The following is a 20,892-nucleotide window of genomic DNA, read 5'->3' on the forward strand; positions in this document are numbered from 1 at the left end:
GTGGCTGGTTGGTAGGCTTTAAGGAACAGGTGGGTTTTAAGTGCCCGTTTGAAGGAGCACAGGTTGGGAGAGAGATGGATGGAACGAGGGAGGTCATTCCAGTGTAAGGGTGCAGCTCGGGAGAAGTCCTGGATTCTAGAGTGGGAATGTTTAGATGAAAGGTGTTAATATTTGCTGATGACACTAAGCTATGATGGGTTACTAACATACAGCAGGATAGAAACTTGCTACATACAGATTTAGGTAAAATGGAAAACTGGGACATGATATGGCAGATGACATTTAAAATAGATAACTGTATCTGAATTTTGAAACTAGGCCATAGTAATGGAGTTCAACTTTGGAAAAACTAGATTGAAAAGAGCTTAGGAATTCCATTCGACAGAAAGCTAAGTACATCACATAGTAAAAGAGGGATACATTTTCTTTCTTTCCTTTCCTCCTGTCCACCTTTTCTTCTTTTCCCTTTCCTTATACCTCTTAATATAAATGCCCTTGGTCAATCTTTACTTTTATCTTGGTACTAGCAATGCATTGGGATATCATGTTACTACTAGTACTGTTTAACTACCATGCCTATATATGTACACTCTCAATGTTGGTTGTACTTTGTTTCATGTCCATACCAAAATAAATACATTTAAAAAAAGAGAAAAAGAAAAAGGGGGATAAATGCATGTGATACAAATGTAGTATTACCAAGTCAGGAGCTAGATCACATCTTAAATATGGAGTATAAGGATCATAGGTGAGCAACCTTATTAATAAAGGTAATTGAATGGGTACATTATAATGAGAGGTTAGAAAAACTAGGTTTATTTACTTTGGGATTAAAGGCACTTTAGAGGTGACCTAATTAAAATCTCTGTATATTTGAGGTCAACACAAAGATTTGTATAACACACTTTTCATATCAAGAACGATTATGAATGAAAGAAAGATGGGTTCACCATGGTCTTAAGAAGGTTTTTCAGTGTAATGGTGTGTAAGCTGTGTAATTCCTTGCCATAGTAGGTGGTGGTAGCATATTCACAAACAGAATTTACAATCCAAATTCTAATTTGTAGCGGACATCATGGTGTGAGCGATGATTGATCCAGAGAATGTATCAATTTATCAACTTTCAGATAGTATTCCAGAGTCAACTCTTGTCTATATAGTGATCTGTTGATCATGATGACAACTATTATTATACTCACAGATCTTTTTATTTTTTATTTTATTTTTTTACAATTAATGGATGCTGTAAATTATTTCTTTACACTATCTAACAAAACAATGCATTATTTCATTAACATTTATATTATTTCCAAAACAATCTCCTAATGTTACTTATTCAGGTTATTTGTGCAGTTAAAGTATCCAAAAATGTAAAATGAAAACTGAAGGTTTAGTTTTAATGTTCTATATTGAAATAAGCATATTTCACCAACAGGATCTAATTTATCGCTTAGTATTTCATCTTTATTCTAACTATTACTAAAATACATAAATTATTATCCACTGTTAATAAAATGTTATAAAATAACATGTGTACATTTAATAAACGCAAGCAAAATAAAACTATCAATGAAAATAAAACAAGGTTTTTATACATGATTCTACAAAAGATAGTACTATATATTGTCATTTGTAAATATTTTAAGATACTACTTGAACATTAAAAAAAGAAACCAAACAAGCACATTAAAAAGATGTTCCGTGAGCAAGTTGCATTATTGAAATCAGACACTAGATGACACTACACACCAATTTATAGCAGTAAGATGAAGAATGAACACATTTCTCCATTATAGACAACCTTGCTGCAGGAATATCGGCCATCATAGATTTTTTATTTCCGTGTTGTGGATCAGTCAGTGTGAGTGCCTTATTTACTGGATAAATTTGCACCTTCATCTTCAGTGAATTTAGGAAATGCCCTATCAAAGTCAGGATTATCAACTAAGGAGCAGTTTGGTCCATTTCTTATTGCTGCAAATGTCCTGGGATGTGGTTCTGTGTCAGCTGCATTATATGATCCCAGAGGAATCCAAACACGGCACCTTTGTTGGAAGAATTGCTCAGGATCTTGGACTGGAGATAGGTGAGATCAATTCCAGAATGTTACGTATTGTCTCTAGAGATGAGAAGGAATATTTTCAGGTTAATCTGCAGAATGGGATCTTGTTTGTTAAAGAGACAATAGACAGAGAGGGGCTGTGTCCAGATACACCCTTCTGTATAATTCCTCTGCAGGTTATTGTAGATAAGCCTGTACAAATGTATCGTGTAGATGTAGAAATTGAAGATATAAATGACAATAGTCCAGTTTTCTCTTCCAGAGTGTACAATCTAGTGATTTCAGAAATCAGACCTGCAGGATCTCAGTTTCCACTAAAAGGAGCAGTTGATCCAGATCTTGGAACAAATTCTATTACAAATTATGAACTTAGCACAAGTGACTATTTTGCTTTAGATTTTCAAAAATACATGAACCAAATCAGATCCTTAGAACTTGTGCTAAAAATAACCCTAGACAGAGAAAAGCAATCTGTTCACAACCTCACACTTACAGCTTATGATGGAGGTAAACCAAGATTAAGTGGCACAACTCAAATTGTTATAACTGTTGAAGATCTTAATGATAATGCCCCTTTGTTTGATCAGCCATTTTACCAGTGTAGTGTAACTGAAAATGCTGCTAAAGGGACTTTAGTGTTCAAGTTAAATGCTACAGATATGGATCACGGAAAGAATGGGGAAATATTATATGAATTTAGCAACATGGTGATGGAGGAAGTGAGCAGAGTTTTTAGTCTAAATAAACAAACTGGAGAAATTAGAGTGAAAGGTGATGTTGACTTTGAAAAGACTAAAATGTATGAAATTCAAGTTGATGCCATTGATAAAGGAGATCACCCGATGGTTGGACACTGTAAAGTTCTAGTGACTGTTATGGATGTAAATGACAATCCTCCTGAGATGTTAGTAACATCACTTTCAGTTCCTGTTCCAGAGGATTCACCGAAAGGAACAACAGTTGCAATTATCAGTATAGATGACAGGGATTCAGGGTCAAATGGGAAAGTAATTTGCCAAATATCTGAACATACACCTTTCCAGATAAATCCGGCATTTATGGGGGATTTTTCTTTGACTGTGAGTAGACCATTAGATCGAGAAATGAAGGAAGAATATGAAGTTGTCATAACTGCTAAAGATGAAGGTTATCCATCTCTGTCAGTGTCAACAACTATAAGGGTTGATATAAGTGATGTAAATGACAATGCCCCTCGATTTATGCAACCTGTTGATACAATCTTCATCAAGGAAAACAACCCACCGGGTTCCCATGTCTACACAGCATCAGCCTCTGACCCAGACGTTGGTCAGAATTCCTTCATCACATACTCAATCAGTGACAGCACCATTGATGGGATTCCCATATCATCCTATATGTCAATCAATCCAGAGAATGGCAAAGTATTTGCTTTAGTATCATTTGATCATGAGCAAGTCACATTTTTCCAGTGTTATATTAAAGCTACAGATGCCGGTCTACCTCCACTTAGTTCTAACCTTACGTTGAATATATTCATTCATGATATAAATGATAATGCCCCTACATTTGCCCCACTTTACTCTGCAATGACAATTAAAACGCCAAAGTCAGCACAGTCAGGATACCTTGTAACTAAAATGAGAGCAGTCGATCTAGATTCTGGATACAACGCTTGGATGTCTTATAATTTTAAAGATTCGGCAGGAAAAACACCATTTTTCATTTCCCAGCAAACTGGAGAAATCAGTTTAAAACGTCCATTTACAGAGTCAGATAATGACGAGTATAGGCTAGTGGTGGTGGCGCAGGACCATGGAGATCCAATCATGACTGCATTGACCCAAATTGTCATCTCTTTGGTGGAATCGGGAGAGGAAATCAAGTTTGTGAATCATGCTTCCAGGGGGAATGTTGAAGAATTTTCTGACACAAATGTGTATTTAGTAGTTGCTATCTGCATAATATCAAGTATATTTCTTATCACTCTAGTTGCTTTCACTGTTTTGAAATGGCAAAAATACAGAGATGAGGTGAATGAACTAAAGGAAAATTACAAGATCTGTTCCAACACTGGAGGTAGTTGGATGTATTCACAACAAACACAGTATAGAGTATGTTCCAACTCACTCCAAAACAAGAATGACTTAATCGTCTTCACTCCAAATAGCTCACAGATCACAGGCAATGAAGAACATTCAAGTCAACAAGGATTCTTGCAAAATTCTTCATACAAGGTAAGGCAATTGATCATATTTATTTAGTTACTAATTCTAAGCATATATTTCATTTTTTGTGACACAAAGACAATGAAAGTCATAATAATGTTTTTAGTTTATCAACTGTCCTTTCTGTGCTGCAAAAAAAAGTGATTTCAGAAGAGAGAGGAGCAACTGTACTCTTAATCCTACTATAATCTATTATACTCTTTTCCAGAATTGTATCATTTGGGAGCCACTATAGAGCAACCAAACAATTTCTTCCTGGCATTCAAAACAATTGACATTTTCAAACTTCTGTAGGACTTGTACAGAGTGATACTCTTTTATTGCCAGCTTTTTACATAGTAGTATTAAAGACAATCTTTGTACTCTGTTGTATTCACTTGGAATAACTTTATTTCTCCTATATTTTTTTGGGTGGGGAATATATAGCTTCCTGTTGGTAGCATATTAGTATAAATATATTTTAAATTTATTAGTATTAAATAAGAAAACAATATGATTATTTCCTTAGGTAATTTTATTGAACTAGTTTAAGCCACATAAATAAATAATTTAAATATATAATTAAAATTATTCTGTTACTTCTACAATTTGTAGACATTTATTAAATGTTTGACATGCTTGTTTTGGACCAAAGTAAGCTTTATATTTAATTATGATTGAGTTTAACAGTTTAAAACTTCTTTATGTCAATTACAATTTTCCACACACCCCCCCCCCCCCACCCAAGAGGACGGAACAGTATGGGAGTGGTTCAATTACTGGTGATGTCCCATAAGTGGATTATTGCTGTTAAAAACTTTGCTTATTTGTGCTCACCCTTCATAGAGATGCAAGTAGAGTAAGCAAATTTTTCTGTACCATAATTGGCAGTATATCAACACTAATCCCATGCATTAACCTTGAGCTTAATTGACTCGACCCCTATGTTTACTATTTTAGCTACTTTTAATTACTGCAGCATAGAACAGATGCTCTTATACTAGAGTCAATGTGTGGATGGCTCTTTGGGTCTAATGCATATTGAGGCTCTCCTTGCTACAGTGAGACCCCAGCGATGACACCAATATAGTCTCCATGTGTTGTGGAAAGTGTCCTGTAGTCTTGAATACAACGTACTATGTTAGAAAGCTATGTGCAGTGATCTAATTGCCGGAAACGGAATTAAATATTTCCTGGCAGATATACTGTGTTAGGCACGTAGAAGGGATAATTGTTGACTGCCCAACTATAGACTATAGAAATGGTTTCATCTGTCTTTATAGACCAGCTAAATAGGCTGTAGACCTACAGTATGTGTAATGGTTGGCAAGTAATTAAATATAAAGTATATTATAATAATATTACTGTTTCGAGACTTTACTAAGGTCTATAACAATGCATCATTGTTATTGTCATTGTCCCTTAAATCTGCCTAAATTACTCCAGTCTATGTTAATCACGTGATAACACTCTTACAATGCTATAGCTTGAGACATGGCTTAGTGGTAGGACAAGGAGCATGATATAATTGTTGGTGTGGCCTGATTTGAAGATCTTGAAAGGTACCAAGAATATTAAAAGAGAAACAGAAACAAAGCCATACATTACAGCACAGTGTGTACAAAGAGATTATAAAGGATGCCTAGCATATGCATTTCCTTGAACTAAACCTAATGAATCAAAAACTGATTTGAATATCTTTAAAAGGTAACATAACCCTTTTAATTCTTTAATTCTTTCCTGCGAGACTATTAAATCCACTTCTCACAATTCTCACTTTTGAAGCAAATAATAGGGAGGGACAGAGTAATGTTTGGTAGGGTAAAACTATAGGGGGAAGGGTGACATGTACTGGATCCAGACTGTGTGCCTGAGAAAATGTTGCTGTAGCCCATAATTATTAGATTTTGTCATTTTACAAGCACATTTTAGAAAATTAAAACGAACATCTCCTGATCTTCCCACACTGCTCACAACCTAGGTGTTTCAGGATGATCACACGTTTCTGAAAGTGTAATTATAGAAAAAAACTGACTGGGGTTAAACAAGATGCAGTTAAAATAAGTATAACTGTCCATGATCTATTTGTAAATTAATTAAGGCAAATTGTTTCAATGTTTGTAGGGTCAGACTTTAATGGATTTCAAAAAGAACCATCTGGTAATACATACAGCTCATTACAAAAGTATTCCGTTCATTTTGGATATTCTGAAATCATGCATATTTTCACCATTTATTGTGATCAGAGCCTTATGCGTACCCAGGTAATAAAAAGGGAATCTGAGTGAACAATAAAGCTTAAAAATGTGTGCTTGTTTAATATATTTCATAAATAAACTTATCTAAATGTACGTCTGTGAAGCCATGTTTCATGACTGCAATCAAATATTTCCTGTAATTGGAAATCAGTCTCTTACAATGCTACATTGCCAAGCAATGTAAGTTCATTAGTGTATGTTGGTGTATGGCAAGCTGTTTCAAGTTGGTTATATAGTTTTATGGGTTTAGCAGATATTGTCACATTTAGTTGTGATTTGGGTGTGGATCAATGCACTGATTTTGCTCTTCTTCAGTTATTGCTTTTATTTTTTTTATTCATGTCACCCTTTTGGCCAAGATTTATCTTGACTTGAGAACAATTATTTTGACTTTCATAGATAACAGATTTAAGTGGGTGTTTTATTGGATATGGTCATTTTATTTTGGCTACCACCTAACACCTCTAATTTCTGGCATTCCAGTGGAAACATTTGAGCATACTATTAAAAAGAGTATCCACCCACCTGGCATAGGTTTATTTATTTTTTTTATAGTTATACATATTTTGAATGGTTAAACAAAAGTATACAAGGAGCAGGATACTGAAATCATGATAGAAACATAGGAAAACAAAAATAATAACATGGAATAATCTTGTAGCATCCAACTGGAACATAGGGTAAGGATTTACCAATTTTTTTAATTTTACAAATGGTATCGAAAAAGTAGGGAGAAAACAAAAAATTTAAGTACTCTTAAAAAGGTCATCAGTCTTTTCTTTCTCCAAAATAGAATAACAAAGTCAAGCAGGAAATTACATTTTTTAATAAATTTTACATCTCAATGGAGAGAAATTTAAGAAATATCAACACTGGTTTGATTTTTTTGGTTTGCAAATTTGTATTACTATATTGTTAGAGCTTCATGCCAGAGATATATAATAAAGAGAATCTAAGAGAACAGGAAAACACTGACATTTATGCATATTACATTTATTTAATAGGTAACACCATCTAACATTCTCCATGCATGTATATGTAATGTGATTTTATCGGAAATTTATAACATTAAATGGCTTTTAAAATTGGCAGTCTTTTACAACACTGTTATAAAACTTTTTTGGGAAATAATACCTTGGAGGAGATCTCTATTTTTTAACAATAGAGGGTTTTCTAGTATTAAGCGATCTTGCGGGTTTGGTGATGACATTGCCTTGGCCCTTCCAAAATATTGATTTTGATCTTCATACATTCCCCTGTTATGTCATTTTGAATAAGACATAGATTGTGGTTAAACTTTCTATATGTTTCATCCATGCTACAAAATAAGCTCCTCAACATCTAGAAGATAAATGTATATGCAACAACTATTATGTGGTCATCCTCTCTGTAAAGTAACTCGATGATGACTACATGGTATTAACATGTAGTCAATGTAAATACGCTACTGACTCCTTTTTCCACAACAATGAACATCACAGTCCTACTCATGTTTGCCTTTGAGAACAATTATTTTGTGTTTGATGAGCAAAGTATACAAATCAGAACCTAACTTGAAGGCAACAACAGGTGCTTGACATGAGTCACTTTCAGGCAAATTATGGGTCTGCTCCATAGATGATATATTTTCACCCCTTGAGGATGCATAACATTACATTGAGTTACCAATATACAGGTGTTTTTTAGGTCCCATTGGAGATACATTTAAATTTTCTTAAAACACACTAAATATAATAATTTTTTTAGCAACACTTACAATCCCATAATTCTGTAATAACAGTTGAACATAATGTGTCTTAGTAGTAACTGCTGTAGTTTGGATACATTAAAGCAGAAAAAAATAAAGCAGATATGTAATAACAGAGACTACAACTCAACAAACTAGCTATAAGGCACTCTAAAACAGGTTAGAGTTTTTTCCTTTATCCAAAACAGGGTAAGGTATCTGAACAGGGCATATCCTTATCTGCGTGGAGTTTGTATGTTGTCTCCGTGTTTGCATCGGTTTCCTGCGGGTGCTCCAATAACAAACTAATATTGACTGCTGACAATATTAACCCTAGTATCTGTGTCTGTATGTGTATGATATGGAAATTAGACTGTCAGCTCCAATGGGACAAGGTCAAATGTCAATCACAAATGTACTCTTTAGATCTCTGAGTAATTGGTGGTGCTATATAAATAAATATCACAGCTCATAGCAACTTTTAGATGCTAGGTTTCCCTGAAGACATGTCAAAATTTACAGTACCTTTATAAACCCAACATGAATGCTAGAAGAGCAACTAACGTAACATAACTTGAAAGTTAAAAATAACTAACCTGGTGTAATAAAGAGAGAAAAAGAGCTTTCAGTGTATACATAAAACAGTATGCAAGACCTAGAGATATATTTAAGAAATTATAAGTTTTGGCAGTGTAGCATGCATGGGAACATTTATAATCATCCAATTAAGTTTTCTCTTTGAAAACTCTGTTCGTGTTTGTGGATAAGGCTGCCAAGTGCTCTACAAATAATCTAGCAACATTTTCAGGCTCTACATATTAAATAGTTTTGTTCTGCAATGAAAAATAAAACTTTCCAACATCCTGGCTATTTTGCCTAGGTAACCTTTAAATTACAATTCAGAAGTGACAATTTATTTTACTCAACCTTTGATTATAAGTTTAAAGCTTGTTACCTGGACAAATACTGTTAACACTGATTATTATCTTATCAGATTTATTCTGCAAAAATGTGTGCTACAATTAAAGTACATAAATAATCTGAATATCATTTCTCTTTAGATGATTATTAAAAGCAAAAACAAAAGTGCATTTTAAAATTTAGTTCAAGATGTCTCACTTAGGTCATGGTTTTCCACCACATTGCTTTTCAATAGGTAAATCTATAAAAATGAATAAGTTACAGATAAGGAAACAAATGTCCATGTTTGTTGCATCAGGGAAGTGTAATGACTGACATGAATTTATAATTGTCTCTGCATATTCATACTTGAAATTTTGCAAGTGTTATTGCAATATGTTGCAACATATCTTATTTTTTGAACAAATTTGAATCCTGCTTTATGCAAGATTTTATTACAGACATTATTTTAGAGCAAACAATGTAAATTCATTATAATTAATTAAAACCGTTTCACAATATGTTTCGTGTTCCTGTATATCACTAAAATGAGAACATGGTAATATGTAACATACACACAATGAAACATATAATACATTATTATTTTAAATCTCTGCTTGTCAATTTACAAAATAACATTTTAATAGAAGAAAATACTAAGGTAACTTTAAATATATGTACGTACGCATTAGTTGTTAATATTAGATGTAGTATTGCAATCAAGCACTAGATGTCACTCCACACCAACTTATAACAGCAGGCTGGGGAACAAATCTATTTCTGCATTGTTACCAGCTCAACATCTTGTTGTAGGGATATCGGCCATTATAGATTTCCCTTTCTGTCTCCTGGATATTTATTCAATGTGGATGCCTTATTTACTGGAAAAAATATCAAATTCAACTTCAGTGAATTTAGGAAATGATCAATCTAAAGCAGGATTACCAAGCAAGAGGAAGGTTGGTCCATTTCTTATTGCTGCAAATGTCCTGGGATGTGGTCCTGTGTCAGCTGCATTATATGATCCCAGAGGAATCCAAACACGGCACCTTTGTTGGAAGAATTGCTCAGGACCTTGGACTGGAGATAGGTGAGATCAATTCCAGAATGTTACGTATTGTCTCTAGAGATGAGAAGGAATATTTCCAGGTTAATCTGCAGAATGGAATCTTGTTTGTTAAAGAGACAATAGACAGAGAACTGCTGTGTCCAAATACACCCTTCTGTATTATTCCTCTGCAGGTTATTGTAGATCAGCCTGTGCAGATGTATCGTGTAGATGTAGAGATAGAAGATATAAATGACAATAGTCCAGTTTTTTCCTACAAAGTGTTCAGTCTCATGATATCAGAGCTCAGACCTGCAGGATCTCATTTTCCACTAAAGGGAGCAGTTGATCCAGATCTTGGAATAAATTCTATCACAAACTATGAGCTCAGTGCAAGTGATTATTTTTCATTAGATTTTCAGAAATATTTAAATCAAATCAGATCTTTAGAACTTGTGCTTAAAAAATCCCTAGACAGAGAAAAACAGTCTGTTCACAATCTCACACTTACAGCTTATGATGGAGGTAAACCAAGATTAAGTGGCACAACACAAGTAGTAATTAATGTGGAAGATGTTAATGATAATGCTCCTTCATTTGATCAGCCATTCTACCAGTGTAGTGTAACTGAAAATGCTGCTAAAGGAACTTTAGTGTTCAAGTTGAATGCTACAGATTTGGATCAGGGAAGAAATGGGGAAATATTATATGAATTTAACAACATGGTGATGGAGGAAGTGAGCAGAGTCTTCAGTCTAGATAAACATACAGGTGAAATTACAGTGGAAGGTGAAGTGGACTTTGAAAATTTTAATGTGTATGAAATTCAGGTTGATGCTGTTGATAATGGAGAAAATGCAATGGTTGGACATTGCAAAGTTCTAGTGACTGTTGTAGATGTTAATGACAATCCTCCAGAGATGACAGTGACGTCATTATCAGTTCCTGTTCCAGAGGACTCACCAAAAGGAACAACAGTTGCAATAATCACTGTATTTGACAAGGATTCAGGATTAAATGGAAAAGTAAATTGCCACCTTTCTGAGCATACACCCTTCAAAATAAATCCAGCCTTCATGGGGGATTTCGCCTTGACCGTGGATGGAACATTGGATCGAGAAATGCAAGATGAATATGAAGTTGTCATAACGGCAAGAGATAATGGTTTTCCCTCCCTTTCAGTTTCAAAAACTCTTCACATAGTTGTAAGTGATGTGAATGACAATGTCCCCCATTTCCAACACCCACTTGACACAATCTTTATAAAGGAAAACAACCCACCAGGTTCTCATATCTACACAGCATCAGCCTCTGACCCAGATATTGACCAGAATTCATTTATAACATATTCAGTCAGTGATAGCACAATTGAAGGGATCCCTATATCTTCTTACATCTCCATCAATCCAGAGAATGGCAAGGTGTTTGCTTTAGTATCCTTTGACCATGAACAAATTAATTATTTCAGATGCCTTATAAAAGCCACTGATGCTGGTCTACCCCCACTCAGCTCTAATCTGACATTAAATATTTTTATTGAAGACATTAATGACAATGCACCTACATTTGCCCCACTTTATTCTGCAGTCACAATTAAAACTCCAAAGTCGGCACAGCCAGGATACCTGGTAACCAAAATGAGAGCAGTAGATCTAGATTCTGGATACAATGCTTGGATGATTTATAATTTTAAAGATTCATCAGGAAAAACACCATTTGTCATTTCTCAGCAAACTGGAGAAATCAGTTTAAAACGTCCATTTACAGATTCAGATAATGATGAATACAGATTGCAAGTGGTGGCTCGAGACCATGGAGAACCATTCATGACTTCGGTGACACAAATCATCATCTCCTTAGTGGAGTCAGGAGAAGAAATTAAGTTTAATAATCACGAGTCTAAAGAAAAGGTTGATGAATTTTCAGACACAAATGTTTACTTGGTGGTTGCCATCTGCATAATCTCAAGTATATTTCTTATTACTTTAATTGCCTTCACTGTTTTAAGATGGCAAAAATATCGAGATGAGCTCAATGAACTGAAGGAAAATTACAAGATATGTTCCAACACTGGAGGAAGCTGGTTGTATTCCCAGCAAACTCAATATCGAATGTATTCAAATTCACTGCAAACCAAAAATGACTTAATTGTCTTCACTCCAAATAGTTCTCAATCTTACGGAAATGAAGAGCAAGCAATCCAACAAGGGGCCATGCTAAATACTTCATATAAGGTAAGATAATTTGAAATTAAATTCTGTATTCTTAATTATCATTAATTAACATATATTTTATTTTTAATGTACATTTTTATTAATTATTTATAACTATCACATTTTGCAATAATAAATAATTACCATAAAACAAATAAAATAAAACTATACGATAAAACAAAAGTGTTGCGATGAAAACAGCTTCATATTGTATGAGATTGTATTCTTTTTAATTTTAATGTTAAAGTGATTTTGCTTCTTTTTACTCTTGAAATAATACTTTATGTAATGTTTCAGATTTATTTTCTCCTTCATAAGTTAACAAACTTATAATTTTTATGACTGTTCATCAATCATTATTACCTTAACACTTTATTACAGTTGTATTTAATTTTTATTTTTAATTATTTATTAAACATTATCAATCATCATCATTTACAGGCTATATATTTTTTACAATCTTTATTATTTAGAAATCTTTATTCTTTATCACATCTTTCTTTTACCAAATGTTATTGAATACTAATTAAAGAAACTATGTGATCACTTCTTAAAGTTTGGGACTGGAAATTAGTCTGGGAGGAGGAAATGACCTCAGTAAATCAAACAATTATAGAAAAATTTGAATGACATAATTGGCAATGTTACTAGATAAGTAAATAACCAAGTATTGAAAGGATCTTCTAACTGAATGACAGATGGTTTGGTTATGCCTAACTTTGGGCTAGGGATTGGAGAGCTATGCAATAACTTTTAGAAGGTTATGTGTTGTATCTAGAGATATGAAAGAATATTTCTGGGTTAAACGGCAGAATGGGATTTAATTTGTTAAAGCAACAAAAGACAGCAAAATGCTATGTCCAAATATGCAATTCTGTATTATTCCTCTGCAGGATCTGTAGATAGGCCTGTGCAGATGTATTGTGTAGGTGTAGGAATAGATGACATAAAAGTCCAGAATTGTCCTATTAAGGAAAAAAAATCTATTGATATAAGAAATGAGACCTGCCAAATTTCTTTCCCATTAAAGGAAACTGTTGACCATGACCTTACAAATTTTGAACTCAGTACAAATTATTATTTTGCATTATATTTCAAAAAATATTTGACTTTACTAAGTACTAAAAATACTTAGCAATTTATCAATTTAAATGCTAATGATTTAAATGAAGGGGGGAATGTGGATCTATTATATTAGTTTAGCAAGATGATATGAGGGGACACAAGCAAATGTTTTAATTTAGACCAATATATTGGGGATTTAGTGTGAAAGATGAAAAAGACTTGGAAACCACAAATATGTATGAAATCCAGGTTGCTGTTATTGATAATGGAGATCTCTAGATGGTTGCACGTTGTAAAGTTCTGCTGACTGATGTGGCTGACAATAATCTTTCTGAGATGACAGTGACATCACTATTAGTTCCTATTGCAGAGGATGTTAGACAACATTTGAAATCATCTGGATCCAATGGTCCAATGCCCCAATTGTGAACATATAACCTTCAAAATAAATCCAGGATTTATGAAAGATTTTTTATTGACTGTGAATGAACCATTGGGTTTAGAAATGAAACATGACTGTGAGGATATCAATACTGTGAGAAGATATTCCCTATCTATCTCAGAAACTTTATGTTATGTGAATAAAAATGCTCCTCACTTTTTGCAGTTGTTTTGATGCATTTCTGCAGGGTTTGAGACAATCCTTATTATGAAAAATAACCCACCGGCTTCTCATGTCTACACAACATCAACTTCCTGATATCTTCATATATTTACATTAATTCAAGAATGGAAAGGCATTGGCATTAGTGTCATTTTGACCACAGACAAATTACATACTTCCAGTGTCACGTAAACACAACTGAAACTTCTCGTTGAATGTTTTTATTGAAGGAATTAAGGACAATGCTCCTACAGTCTGCAGGGACATAAAAACTTCACAGTCAACATAACCTGGACATCTAATAAGTAGAAGTAAATAAAAGTATAAATATATATATATATATATATATATATATATACAAGTTAACCCGTGCATGATACTCATGCATTCTAGTCAAATCAAGCTACTTAAGGTGTTAAAAAGGTTCTTGTCATGCATTTGGGCCTAGCCCAGGCCTCCTCATGGGAAGAGCGTTACCTCCCGACGCAAGCGCCCTTTTTTAACGTGGTTTTGTCCACATGTCACGACCTCATCATTTTTCTCCATCACCTCATCCTTCATCTTCATCGCCACATCCTTCATCTTTATCGCCACATCTATCCAGATGTCTATTCAGACACAGGGATCTCTCTCAGCGGTCCTGAGTATCACACTCCTCTCGCTCTGTCACCCCCGGCAACCACCAACCACTCCCAACTGTCACCCCCGGCAACCACCAACCACTCCCAACTGTCACCCCCGGCAACCACCAACCACTCCCAACTGTCACTTCTCCTTCAAGAAATATATATATATTTTTTTAAAATCTTTATAAACACTTTTAACAATTAACAAATTAAATTAACAAATTAAAAACATCTTAGTATACCAAATTTCAGCCCTTTCTGAGTTTTTTTTCCACACACACTAAGAATTTAGTAGGTCAGTGTATAACTCCACCCAGCAGGTGGCGCTGCAGCTTGGTTTTTTTTCCCCACACACACACAGACTAACACACGACACTAGGCTTATATATATTAGATATATATGTATATATATATATATATATATATATATATATATATAGAGAGAGAGAGAGAGAGAGAGAGAGAAAGAGAGGGAGAGCCCTCCACCTGCATGCTTTTAAAATTAAGACTAATTTATATTTTAAGAATTTTTAAGAATTTATTGCACTGTTTACATTTAGCTTGCTTACAGTTTGCTTAAAAAAGTCTGTAGATCATATGAAACGCGTCGCTTTGCAAGTGCTGCTCAGACTGAATTGAGTCTCACTGTTAGACTGGATACATTCAAACAAGTGAAACTTATGGTTGATTCATCGGTTTCCTATCCGGACTTTGTGGTGCGCACCCAAGAGACTTTTATTGTATTACTGTGGCAGCCGCTCACACGGTAAGGAGCAATTCATTTTATTCCTGTTTAACAAGATATTTGCCGTGTGGAGATCTGCTGGCTTTACTAACAGACACAGTCTATTCCTGAAGGTACGTGGATTTCATCTCTGCAATAGCCGCTGAAGCAGTTAGAAGTCCATTTGGTTTTTCATCTTGTTTGCCATCTCAGCTATTTGCTTAGCATATCATCTGTTACTCTCGGTATATGTAACCCGCGAAGGCGGTAAGGAGTACAGTCTAACTCTCTATCTAACGGGACATTTGTGTACACTCCAGTCTAAAACCATGGTTTGATCTATACTCGGGTCAATTTGGATATATATGTTTCTATAGGACATTTTTTCTATTCATATGCAAGTTCTTTTAAATCATAACTGACCTTTTTTATTTGGAACTGCAATTAATCAGAAAACGCTAATTTATGTATTTCACAAGTTGGATATATCTTTTTATTGTTTAAAGGTGTAATCATACATCCTTTATTATATAATCTAAATGAGCTCATGTGGTTAATTTTGCAATCAATGATTCACCTAGGTTTATTTATTTTAGGATAATTAGTTTTATTAGCTGCTGTTTTCCTGATATATTGAATATGATATGTGGGTTTTTATTTATTATTTTATTTAGAAGTATCTTTTGTACATACTTATATGGTTATCATAATAAATGTTTAATTGGGTCTTCCTGCGCAACTCTGTGTTTTCTTTGCTATATTTGTATGGAGGTTTAATACTGCCTCCTTTTTGAGTTGCTGCATTCTGTACCCAAGGGTGATTGTTATTTAATTTTAAAATCTTCTTTGGTTTTCACATGTATTAGATTAGCGCCAGAGATAAAGTTGTTTTTTTTTGGTTGACTGTTTACATTTAGCTTTATTTATTTAGGACCAATATATTGTACATAATTTATCTTATTTGCATAATAAGGATAAGCTACTACAAATAATGCATGTATATTTTCCAGAAAGTCTATTTATGTTACATACAGTAATGTGCACTACATTTAGTAAAATGTACCCTAAGATTCAATGGCAAATACAGTAATATGTTTAGACATTCTATGCAATCAGAGTGAAAGTTAGACCTCAAGATTTCAGTGTGATGTAATATATGAAGGCAATTGTTCCTTCCTGTTGTATATAGATAGAACAATACTACAATTAGTCATTGTTAATTGTTGAATACTTGCAGCAAATTCCATAGATGTTTTCCAGCTGTGCTTCTTCAGCCTCTTATAGCCTTTAAGCTAGCATTACTTTTTGAGGATTGTCTTATAATTATATTAGAAAAGGAACTGTACAGGATCTTCTTGACCTGACAGGCATCTGTAGGTGAAGGCATATGATGTATGCTCAAGAACTACTTACATCTTCAGTAGTCATCAGCTGCACTATTTTTAAATATGCTCTTTTGGTCCACCAAATAAAATGAGTAGAAAATGTTAATAATGTCACATGATCCAGATTCTAAACATTTAGCATTTAAGGAGATTAAAAACATTCAAATTTGTATAGGCAAGAAATACTGTCTATGATGTTGAAAAAAGTAAACAGCACAAAAATGTCAGTATTATTGGGGCATACAGGCAGCAATATAGAATTGCCCCATTCTTTGTGAATATAATGTAGACTATTAACTTAGGTAATTATGAAATTCATTTTTTTGTTATTGGCATTTGTGCATGTTTTGCACATGAAGATTTTAAAGTGGCATTTGTTGCTTAAAAAGATGCTACAGAATTATTCCTTCCTTACCACAAAATAAGATGCAATGTCAGAGTGTTGCATGCACCCATATACTGTCTCACCTTCATCTGATGATACTGATTGACTAGACAGATTTACAGAAGGAGAAGTGTAGAGACCACAAAAAGATGTTTCAGATTTTGGACAACTTTTGTGAGATTAAGCAGCACAAACAGCTTTTCACTATAAAAAGGGTTTCACTGAAGGTTTTGGACATATTGGACAACTTAGAGTAAAAATTAAGCCAACTAATCAGAAAATGTTTCTAATAATGATTCAACTCACAAAGTTTAATCAAGATGCTGGTTTACAAGTTAGTGACAAACTAGTGTGCAAATCATTTGCAGTAGGTCAACTTATTTTTAATCATTACCAGTGGTCAATGTAGCCACTATTATGCCTAAATATTTTAATCTGTATTAAGTGATTTTAAAACATTATAAAGATAAATAATATATACGTATAGCAGCTATATTTTTGAAAAATAAAACTTATTATTTAAAATGTTGTAAATGTCAGTAGAACAAGAAAACATTTTCTCTTGTTATAAATTATTTATGTGTTTATAATAAAAAATATATCTTAGAATCCATATTGATTGTTTTAGAAGAAGTATTTTTTTTTCATAAAATTTAAACAAATTTAGTATCAAAATGGACTAAAAATGTCTGTTTTTAAATAAAGAGCAACATAATTGGGAAGAGAGACAGTCAAGAAGTATGGAGGATAAGGAATGAATGAGCAAGATTTGAGCCTATAGATGTAATATTAAGGGAAATCATAATGTTATGGGGACATCTAGAGAAAGAAGGTCAAATCAAGGTGTACATAGAGGTTTTGGAATTCCATCCCAGATCACCATATTATTGAGAATGCAGTGCTCTCATAGTAAGAATAAGGTTATTAATAAGTATTACGTCAATTTGATTACTCCACTGTATTTTAAGCATTTAGCCAGAATCAAAGCTTTAGCTGCAATTATCCTTATGTTTTATCTTTATCTTTATTTTTTATCTAGTCAATAATTTTGTTCTACAAGTCTAAATATTTTTTTTAATAGCAACCATTAAATGACAATAAAACACACGGGTTAGTCTGGACATTCAATAGCAGATCTGTGAATAGATAATGTGTGATTGTGTAATATCTCCAGTCTCTATTACATAAACTGCAGATAAATTCCACATCTTTAGGAATCTGGTTAAAGTTGTGAAAAAAATTGTAAAGATGTGAAATAATTGCAAAGCCAGGAATATTAATTAGCTTTCTGACCATGCCATGTGTATGAATCTTCCAATTTACAGCCTTTTCTTTAGACCTGCCAGATAATCTCATAAACTCAGGTTTTGCACTCCTGCAAGATAGAGAAGCTCCACTATCCTACATATATCATACTGGACAGATTTTGTTCCGTATAAATATATCCAAAACTTTAAAAAAAATAATAATTTAATTTAGCCTTATAAACACAGACTTTCTGTTATGCTATTTCCTAAAGGGACTTACTTGCTGTTAAGGGTGGTATCAGTTTGTTACTTTAAAAGAGTACTATTAATATGCTAGTAATGCTAACTTTTTTCTTTTGCTGAAAACTTACACAGTGCATCTAAATTGACATTACTCTGATTATTGATTGAAAGAGGAAATTGAGTGTTTGTCTCACTTATTTTGTATGCCACTAAGTTCTATCTCTTTCATTGTCTAATATTCTAAATTATTTGCTAATCCATCCAAGGGAATGCCAAGATTATGACAGATGTGCATGTTTTATTGGTATAGATATTTTTAAGACTTAAAATATTGGGTACAATTGGTAAAGTTATTTACTTTTTATAACTAAATGTGCCATACTACAGATTACTGCAGTAATTATTATTTATATGTGTTTGTGATTATTATGGATAATGGGAAATTGTAAAGGCAACGTACATCTCTTCTATAGATAACTTAACTTTGTTGGAGGGTGTATCAAAGTTACTGCAATCAAATAGACGTGGTTCAAACAAAAAAAGTCATCTGATTTGTGGTGGTTTTAAAAGTTGCAAACCACATGAGATTTACAACAAACTGAATGCAGTTTAGAAATAATCAAATGTAGCTTGAAGCAAACCCCAGATTTGCAAACTAAACATCATGCAAAAACTGTTCATTTCTGATTTAATCCTTTGTTGCACATGCAAGTTACCTTTAAGATGCAACTTTTAGAAGTTGTATTATTGTATGTCCATTAGGTCTGGTACAAGTTTACATGTCGATGATGATGACTGTAACATTTGTGCTCTGGATGGATCTGTATGCTACATGTAAAGTTGTACATATATCATCATCATCACCATTTATTTATATAGCTCCACTAATTCTGCAGCGCTGTACAGAGAACTCACTCAGTCCCTGCCCCATTGGAGCTTACAGTCTAAATTCCCTAACACACATACACACACACAGACACAGACTAGGGTCAATTTGTTAGCAGCCAATTAACCTACTAGTATGTTTTTGGAGTGTGGGAGAAAACCAGAGCACCCGGAGGAAACCCATGCAAACACGGGGAGAACATACAAACTCCTCACATATAAGGCCATGTTCGGGAATTGAACTTATGACCCCAGTGCTGTAAGACAGAAGTGCTAACCACTACGCCATCCTTCTGCCCATATATTAAGATTTGTGTCTAAACCTACTTTGGCCATGGCTCTTGTTTGGCTGCAATTTAGTGATCAACTGTAAATCAAGCACCTTTATATAAACAAACATCATACTCAAAATGCATGCATCCAATTTGTGCCTTTTGTGTGTTTTTGTTGACACATTGCACCATTTAAATGGTTCCCAGGTCACAAAATCAGCATTTTGGTTTGACTTCTGCCAGTTTAAAAAAAATGTGGTTTCATATATGGCTTTTACTGTGATAACTAATATGGTTTGAAAATTACTCAACAGATACATTTCTAATTGCAGTATATATCTTTTGTTCAGGAAATTAATTTGAACAATTGGCCAAATAGTTATATTTTTTTTTGAATCATTTTGTTGACATATTGTGGTTCATTAATAGCTGGACAGACATTTGTTTACACATATGTCTGTATCATACTTGCCAACTCTCCCGGAATGTCCGGGAGACTCCCGAAATTCGGGTCAATCTCCCGGGCTCCCGGGAGAGCTGGCAAATCTCCCGCATCCCGCTGCAGCCACCGCTAAATGACATGATTCAGCCAGAATCGCGACATTTTGGTCGTGGGGGGCGGGGCTAAATGACGTAATTTGTCTTGCCCTGCCCCGCCCCGCCCCCTCCCGACCTCCAGTCACTCCCATCTCCCGGAATCAGAATATAGAAAGTAGGTAAGTATGGTCTGTATCTAGTGTTTTTCATATCAGTAACTTTCATCTCCTTATGCATGGAGAGGCAGAATGTGGGCTGGCAGGGGCAGGAAGTCGTAGGCCATGACACTAATAGCGTGTTCACGTATTTATGACACATCCTCAAGTACAGCTTTTATGGGCCGAATCACTTTGTGTGCTGGAGCATTGGTGCAGAGAAACGCAATGATATCAGCAGCATTGCTTCTAATTGGATAATTTCACATCGACCTCTCCAACTGATAGCACTTGAATCATTAATGGCTATACTACATGAATGGACGGCCGTCTATGTCCATTACTTAATTGAAACTTCCATTTGGACAACT

At 34.1% G+C, this 20,892-nt stretch overlaps 2 protein-coding genes across 2 annotated transcripts in view; both read left to right on the forward strand.

Moving 5' to 3' along the window:
• Positions 1-1,855: 1,855 nt before the first annotated feature.
• The window catches only part of LOC142152872 (protocadherin alpha-C2-like), a 202,423-nt gene continuing 183,386 nt past the window's right edge, over positions 1,856-20,892 (forward strand). Inside the window, exon 1 of the mRNA XM_075209911.1 lies at positions 1,856-4,278. Within this exon, the coding sequence (XP_075066012.1) occupies positions 1,918-4,278 (2,361 nt within the window). The 5' untranslated portion in view covers positions 1,856-1,917. The remainder of the gene's footprint in view (positions 4,279-20,892) is intronic.
• LOC142149580 (protocadherin alpha-6-like) lies at positions 10,117-12,209 on the forward strand. Its single transcript, XM_075204904.1, has 2 exons — positions 10,117-12,090; positions 12,189-12,209. The coding sequence occupies exons 1-2, from the start codon at positions 10,117-10,119 to the stop codon at positions 12,207-12,209; spliced, it is 1,995 nt and encodes a 664-aa protein (XP_075061005.1).

The sequence above is a fragment of the Mixophyes fleayi genome, chromosome 4 (genome assembly GCF_038048845.1).
Source record: "Mixophyes fleayi isolate aMixFle1 chromosome 4, aMixFle1.hap1, whole genome shotgun sequence".
Classification (NCBI taxonomy): Eukaryota; Metazoa; Chordata; class Amphibia; order Anura; family Limnodynastidae; genus Mixophyes; species Mixophyes fleayi.